This window comes from Mirounga leonina, unplaced genomic scaffold, assembly GCF_011800145.1.
Source record: "Mirounga leonina isolate KUSES-001 unplaced genomic scaffold, KU_Mleo_1.0 Mir_165, whole genome shotgun sequence".
NCBI lineage: Eukaryota > Metazoa > Chordata > Mammalia > Carnivora > Phocidae > Mirounga > Mirounga leonina.
Window position 1 is genome coordinate 64,230,284 of NW_023270415.1, and position 8,493 is coordinate 64,238,776.

Consider the following 8,493-nt stretch of genomic DNA (forward strand, 5'->3'; position numbering starts at 1 on the left):
AGCTGAGATCCCCCTGTCATCCCCACATGACTGTCACAGAAGTTTCTCTGCCTGGATGCAAACCAGGAGTTGTAGGCAGAGCTTATCAACACCTGTGGCAAGAGGAAGGCCATATCAGCAAGACCTGACCTGCTGAGACCACAAAAGTGTGGGACCCAGACTTTCTGATATGGGTGGCATTCCTATTATAGCAAGTGTCCCATTAGTTAAATATAATATAGTGCCTTTTGGCTAAGAGCTAGTGGAATCTATACTTCTACTGTGGGCAAACATACATAGAACACATAGTGAAGACAGGAAGAAATGTAGGAAAGTGATGGTATCTCCAGTTTCTACATGTATATACTCTGCAAACGGAGAACTCCCTCCCTCCCTAACTGGTTCAGGCTGTAACTCAGGGATTCTGTATCTTGGCTTCCCCTCCCTTGTCTCAATTCCTTAGCTCCACCTTCTGGGATCATTTGGGAGCCTCAAAGTTCCCTCAGTGAGCACAGTCTAAGCTCAGCCCTCACTCCAGCCCAAGTAAGGAAGCATTTGCTCATTCTTTCACTTACTTGCAGTCATTCAGAATGTCTTAGAGGTCCTGAAAACTGACAGTTCTCTCCTGGTTGTATAATCTTATATATGAGATACTAAACACCTCTGAGCTTCCCCTTGCTTATAGGGAAAGACTTTATGAAACCACTGACCTCCAGAGTTTTAAGGATTAATTGAGATCATTACTATAAATATCTTAGCACAGCTTCTGGCACCTACTAAGTGCCTGTCTAAGGTGGTGGGAATATTCAAATGTTGAGACCAAGACTCAATTCCTCTACTGTTGGAAAAGGTCTGTGTGGTTCAGTAGGAGAGCTATGTAAATATTATGCACTAAAGAGGTTTTATCACCAAATAAGTTTGGGAATGCTAAATTATGCCAAACTGGATAGATTTCTTTCCTCAAGAATGCTTTGAGTCCTTAATAAGCTAATATGCAGGGCTACTTTCGAAGAAGAAGATGAAGGCAGCATCTAGCCAATTTTCTTTTCATATAAGGAATGATTTAACAGAGAAATATTTGAAAGATTATCACTCACCACAGTTTGGAAAATGATCACCTATTATGAATGACGTTTCAATCTTTTATATTTTAATGGAAAAAAAGTGTCCAGACCAGGGCTGGAGTTTTAGTTTCTTAAAACTCCTTTATAATGTGTTTTGGGTACTTTAGCATTTTTAATAATAATAATAATAACAAAAATAATATGAAAACAAAAAAATTATATAGCACTTATTATATTCCAGACTTCTTGCCAAGTGCTTTACATATATTAACCCATGTAGATATTGCACTGGTAAAATTTGTATAGAAATATTTTATCTACTTAGGAAAAATCTGCACCATGGGATGTCAGAGATGGAAGTCCATCTAGCTCATCTTGGCTATTTTTCTGAAGCTCATAATGCTTGTAAATGGCAGAGTTGGAACTAAGATGCATGCCTCCTAGCCCCTTGCACTGTTGTCCTCTGCAATTTCCAGTCTCTGATTCTGTGACACCACCTGGTCTTTTCTCCAGAGATCTAAATATTTAAAATAGTGGGGAGAGGTCACTTTGCTCAGCTGTAATTTTCTACCATTATGAGGTCTTCTAAAATTCCACACTGTAATTTATTGTCTTTCCAACTTAATGATTTCAAAATAAATCCTACAAATTCAAACAGAACTCAGCTGTTCAAAATTTTCCTTTACTGAAAATGTCCCCAAAAGAATTTGACTTAAGACTGTGTCCTTAGAAATGTTGCGAAAGAAAAATGACCGAGCAAAGAGACTTTACAAATATTTTTTGTTTCCTTCTAGGGCTCCTTTGAACTCTTGACTCCAGGGTCCTTGAGAAAAAAGCATGTTACTGGAAATTAAAGATCTCTAACGAGACCAAATGGCAGAACAAGATTTCTCACCTTTCCAGCTCTGTGCTGGAGGGACCACCAAGGTGAGATGTGGTTTTAGTCTCCGGGTGTCCTATGACCTTGGCCTTTCTGCAAAGACCGTCAACAAGGGTGCTAATGACTGCCTACTGCTATGGGAAGAAACAGAGGCTGAGCAGACCTGAGCTGGGCTGACTGCTTCATTCCATTCAGAGCATTAAATCATCTGCTGCTGCCAGTAGCTTTCATCTACTCACGGGCCGAAGCCAGGTTGATCCAGTGACCCATGAAGCAAAATTACCAAGCATCACGCTACCAAGCCAGGCGGTCTGGGATCATATGGACTGGTTTGCACCTCTTAGGTAATGCAACTCTCACATTTGACTGGATTTTTCCTCGGGCCTGTGGGCTGAGCATCCTCTTTCACTATATTTTGACCCTCTTCAAGGTGGGGTCTGCCACTTGAAACTAAGCATTGATCAGATGGTCCACAATGTAGTATATTATATAAATTTAGAATATTATCTTCCTTCCACCCTTCGTCTCATATTAAGTTACTTACATGATGAGATAGAGTGGTAGAGAGACTTATTTCATGGAGATATGTATAAGCCTCTTAGCTTGAATATCCCTAAAATTCTCTAGAAATTGTCACTTTGAAGTGTTTGTACTCACAGGGTATCACTAGTACCACCAAGACAATTAATTAATTTCTCTGAATCCAGTTAATTCCATATTATACCTTTTGAAGGAGGGTAACATAAATTTGAGGTTTCTTCATGTAACCTGAATTACTTAGGAAACATTTTTGGTGGCTTTTAATACTCATGACCTTTGGCAGTGCTATGGGTAAATGTCTAATGATCGGCTATGTGGGGGAAATAAATACACCTATTTGAAGCATTTGCCCATTTCTGTGGTGTAAATAGTCTGACCATGGCCAGTTTCATGCCACCTACACTAAAGGCAGAGTTGGAAAAAGATGTTTGGTACCGGGGCGCCTGGGTGGCTCAGTCGTTAAGCGTCTGCCTTCGGCTGGGGTCATGATCCCAGGGTCCTGGGATCGAGCCCTGCATCGGGCTCCCTGCTCCGTGGGGAGCCTGCTTCTCCCTCTCCCACTCCCCCTGCTTGTGTTCCCTCTCTCGCTGTGTCTCTCTCTGTCAAATAAATAAATAAAATCTTTAAAAAAAAAAAGATGTTTGGTAGCATACCATTATATAGTATTCCCACATGCAGATAGAATGGACACACATAATCTCAAGAGCCTAGGGAATAGTGAAATGTAGTAAAATAATCAGGAGTTGGAAATGTAGTGATACAATATAGCATAGTGAGCATATAGTATTAACAGTAGTAATATTTTTGGTATTTTTAGACTTTTAAAATTTTATTATTAATAGTATTACAAATAAAATGGATCACAAAACTACAAAATAAAGGTATTATTTTTAGGATAATTTATTTAACTGGACTATGTTTTACCTTTAATAATGACAATGTTTGACCACTAGCTCACAAAAATCCTGAAAATTTCACAATTGGCTCTCGCAAGTTGGTCTGATGGGGCTCCTGCACACACAATATTGCTCCTGGGGAGGAAATAGAAACCATCATGATGACTTGGAAAGGGTGCTGCATTGAGAGATGGCTGACCCAGGAAGTTAATAGTGGTTAAAGGCAAAGGTTCAGGAGCCTGGCTACCGGTGTCCAGACCCCAGCTTCTCTTGTGGCCTTGGACTTGGACAAGTAGCTTAACCTCTCTGAATCTCAGTTTCCTTTTAAGGTAAAAAGGGGATTATACAGGAACCTAACTTACATGAATTTTGGGGTTTTAAATAAGATAATGTTCGCACAGTGGCTGTGCATAATAAGCAAACAATAAGACTATTAGCAGCACCAAGTTTCAGCTAGGCCGATAAATGCTGTGTGATCATGGGCAATTTATTTCCTTCATCATTTATTCATATGTAGAATAAGGATTTAAATACAAAATTATTTCTAAATGCTTTTTAATTCTCAAATGCACAGTGATTAAGAACTAGAGCTTTTAAGTTAGATAGACTAAATTCAGATTCTGGTCCTCATTATACAAGTTGTGCAACTTTGGACAACTTAATTCATCTTTCTTACCCTTGATTTCTTCATCTGAAAGTCGAGAAGTAACAGAAGAATTTGTTGTACAGAATTTTTTAAGGTTAAAGTAAGGTACATCGTAACAAGGCCTTAGCTCACTGTTTGGCACACTGTAGGTGCTCAATAAAGCTAAGCTGTTTTATTAATAGTATTAATATTATTATAGTTCATAATGGTATTAACAGTGGTAGTATTTTCAGTATACCATATAGTATTAATTTAGAATATATTATTAATGTACTATGTAATATATTACAAATACATAGTAATAGTATTGGTATTATTACTATCATTTATTAAAGATATTATTTAAGATTATAAAAAAAAAGAAGATAGCAGGAAGGGAAAAATGAAGGGGGGGAAATCGGAGGGGGAGAGGAACCATGAGAGACTACGGACTCTGAGAAACAAACTGAGGGTTCTAGAGGGGAGGAGGGAGGGGGGATGGGTTGGCCTGGTGATGGGTATTAAAGAGGGCTTGTTCTGCATGGCACACTGGGTGTTATATGCAAACAATTAATCATGGAACACTACATCAAGAACTAATGATGTAATGTATGGTGATTAACATAACATAATAAAATTTTAAAAATATATTATTAACATTAATAATATTAGCATTATTAATAAGATGAGCACACAGATACAAACATTTTTTTTGTATATGATATACCTTACAAGGGAAGGAAACATGTCCTAAGACATCAAAATTAATATCAATAATAAGATATATAATGTTAATAAAGTAGTTGCTATTATTGGGCATTTTCTAGGCATCAACCAGTGTAGTAAGTGCTTCACATATAATTTAATTAACCTCTTTGAATCTCAATTTCATTATTTATGAAATGACTTTAATATCTATCATGTAGAGTTATTGAGAAAATTATAAGTATTATTATAACATTCAACTCAGTGTCTGGAAAAAGTAGTCATGCAATAAATGATAGCTAGTAATAATAATTGTTAGAATCTACTTTATGGGTTATAAGGATATATTTATGCTTTTTGAAAAATGCTTATCATATTGCTTAGTGCATTATATATACTAATTAATAGAAGGTATTACGTGATAAAAATAAACGATGAAGCCAGCTCTCCGAGGGTCACCGACACCAAGAGAGCTCCCCGTTGACAATGTCTTCCATTGAGATCGAGTGTGTTTTGCGAGAGAACTGCTGGCGTGGGGAGTCTCCGGTGTGGGAGGAGGCGTCCAACTCGCTGCTCTTTGTAGACATTCCTGCAAAAGAGGTTTGCCGGTGGGATTCGCTCAGCAAGCGCGTGCAGCAAGTGACATGGATGCCGCCGTCAGCTCTGTGGCCCTTCGCCAGGGAGGAGGCTATGTTGCCACCATTGGATCAAAGTTCTGTTCTTTGAACTGGGAAGATCAGTCAGCAGTAGCCCTGGCCACAGTAGATAAAGACAAGAAAAGCAATCGGTTCAATGCTGGGAGGGTGGATCCCGCTGGGAGATGCTTTGCTGGCACCGTGGCCGAGGAGACGGCCCCCGCGGTTCTGGAGCGGCACCAGGGGTCCTTGTACTCCCTCTTTCCTGACCACCACGTGGAAAAGTATTTTGACCAGGTGGACATCTCCAGTGGTTTGGATTGGTCCCTGGACCACAAAATCTTCTATTACATTGACAGCCTGTCCTACTCCGTGGATGCCTTTGACTATGACCTGCAGACAGGAAAGATCTGTAAGTACTTTTTCATTATTCTTCTTAATACTGCTGGGATTTTTTTTTCATATGTGTGTAACTAGGAAGCTGCCTCTTCCTTGACTCGAATGAAAAGGCCCTTACTTGTCAAATAAAGAACCGGCTGATGTGATAAAAAAAAAATAATAATAACAATAATAAATAAATAAATAAATATTTACCATTTACTATCAATTTACCATTGAGAATGGTTTGGTGGGTCAGGATGGAGGTCAGAGAACAGTCCAGAATACAGCTCCAAAGTGTTGTTGAAAAGAGTGGCTGTTGTGTTTTAATCTCTTGCTCCCGTGTTGGGGGTGGGTGGAATGTGAGAATCTTTTCTGGGGGGGAGCGTCCAGCAGGGTTCCTGCAGCTGGAAAAGGGTTAGACATTGTCAACGCTGGCTTATGAGGTGTTACAAATGTAGGGTAGAGTTGTTAGGCCAGCACTGGGTTGAGGTGGCCATGCTAATAATTATTCTTTCTAGTCTAATGGTATTGAATTAGGACAACTGTGTTCTTTGGGGGAATCTGTTGAAAGCCATGGATCTTTTGTCATTGTCATTTGTTTATTTGCTGATACCATGTCTCTTGGGATTTTAAGACACTTTTTGCTTCTTCAATGTGTACTGTCAACTGTACCTCTAAAACACTGTCAGATTATTAATGACCCCAGTTTTCATCTCTCTGTGTTTATCCATTGCACTTACTATGAATCATTTTAATAATTCCTTAAAATACCATCCCCAAGTCAGTCCATATGGCCTTCTGATCTCATACTTAGTAATAAACACAAGGACATATGGTTATAAAATGAAGTCTTTCAGGATGCTCCAGTTCATTATTCTATTGCCCCTTAAAGGAACAGAGTGAGCTGATCCAAAAGGGCAGATAGTAAATAAGAGTGATCTCATCCTCTCACTCGGCATTGGCTGCCACCTCCTTGGGGAATAATTACTTAAACTCAGGCTGCCCCTTTCAATGGTTTTATATAACACAAGGATAGCTTTTTAGAGCACATTCAGAATTAATGCTACTCTTATCTGAGATCAGAGAAGCCTAAATAGATCTGGATCCATTGAGTGGTGTTGGGAAATCTGATTCTTGGTGAAGCATTTTTCTAGAACATCTGAGCCTAAGTTCAAACCCAGGGTGGAGTTCTCAACCAAATCAGACATCGTGATTACATTCATAGAAATATAAACCCTAGGGACAGACCCAGAAAGATAAATAAAATTACCATATAAGGGGCACACCCTTGTGCATATGCAAGTTGGTGGATATTGAGAAATATGAATATAAAATTTCAACAATTCTGGTCATCAAAACTACCAAGTAGAGTAATCAGGATATTCCATTTTGTTCATCAGATTTGAAAGGTAAAACAAATAATGCCCATGCCCTTAAAATTGTAGTGAGAGCGATTCTCCTTAAATATTGCACATGAGAAAGTAAATTCTACCATCTTTTAAAAGGTTATTTCAAAAGAGGAATCAAACACCTCAAAATATATATACTATATATTCTTTGATACAGTAATTTCTTTTTTTTTTAAGATTTTATTTATTTATTTATTTGAGAGACAGAGAGAGAATGAGAGAGGGGAGGGTCAGAGGGAGAAGCAGACTCCCTGCTGAGCAGGGAGCCCGATGTGGGACTCGATCCCGGGACTCCAGGATCATGACCTGAGCCGAAGGCAGTCGCTTAACCAACTGAGCCATCCAGGTGCCCCGATATAGTAATTTCTTATCTGTGACACTGTGCCCTGGAAATGTAGAGAAATACATGATTATAAACTTTATAATCCTGAAAAAAATTAAAACTACCTAAAAATCCAACATAAGTTAGTAATAAAAGTAATGCTTTTGAAAATATTTTTATGGTATATAAATTACCATAAGGGTAAAACAATAAGGGTGAAAATTATGTAAGAGCTTTATGACTTCAGCTATATTAAAACCTGTGAAGAAAATATCTAAGAACGAAGTTATTTCTAGCTAATGGGAAAATGAATCATTTTTATTTGAGTATTTCTTTATAGCCATTCTGTAATTTTAGTTCAGTATTAAAAATGAGTTGAAGAAAGATAAAATTGAATACAGAAAGCCCATTTGGGATTCTTTTGTAATAATCCAAGCAAGAGATGACCATGGTCTAAACAATAGAGGTAGTAAAGTATTTCTTTAATGTTCTCCATGGAGTGTATAATCGGAAAAATGAAAGTAATTTTTTAAAAAGGGTACTTAGTGCTCATCTGAAAAAGCATCCTGAAATATATGTGGAGAGACACAGTAGAGAAAACTAAGAACTTAAAGGGATATAAAATATTGGAGTAATTTGGGTTGACTTTTCCAGATTTGAAATCATTCTTTTCTTTCATTAATTGCAGAATTGCTTTTAAAAAATACTTCCAGTTTCAAATACCCAGAGAGCTCAGTTTGAGGTACATTGAGTCTAAGGGGAAAAAATTTTTAGTAAGAAGAAAAGATGTCATTTTTTAAAAGGGTGGTTTCAGATGGGTTTGGCACAATTGAAAATGTGTCTTTGAAATGTGTTTAGTATTTCCAGACAAGGAGGAACTGTCACCTCCCATTGCTTGTGAATCACTGCACATCTGGTCCTCCTGCCCTGGGACAAAAAATGCAACAGGAAACATAGGACATTAAAAGACAGTGGATATTGTTTGCAATCAAATCTCAGATTGCTGTCTGCCTTCCTTCCTTCCTTCCTTCCTTCCTTCCTTCCTTCCTTCCTTCCT

General features: G+C 38.1%; 1 protein-coding gene across 1 annotated transcript in view; it reads left to right on the forward strand.

Moving 5' to 3' along the window:
- The first annotated feature begins 5,175 nt into the window (after positions 1-5,175).
- LOC118015418 (regucalcin-like) overlaps positions 5,176-8,493 on the forward strand; it is a 72,024-nt gene continuing 68,706 nt past the window's right edge. Inside the window, 2 exon segments of the mRNA XM_035012268.1 lie at positions 5,176-5,332; positions 5,335-5,736. Of these exon segments, the coding sequence (XP_034868159.1) occupies positions 5,176-5,332; positions 5,335-5,736 (559 nt within the window).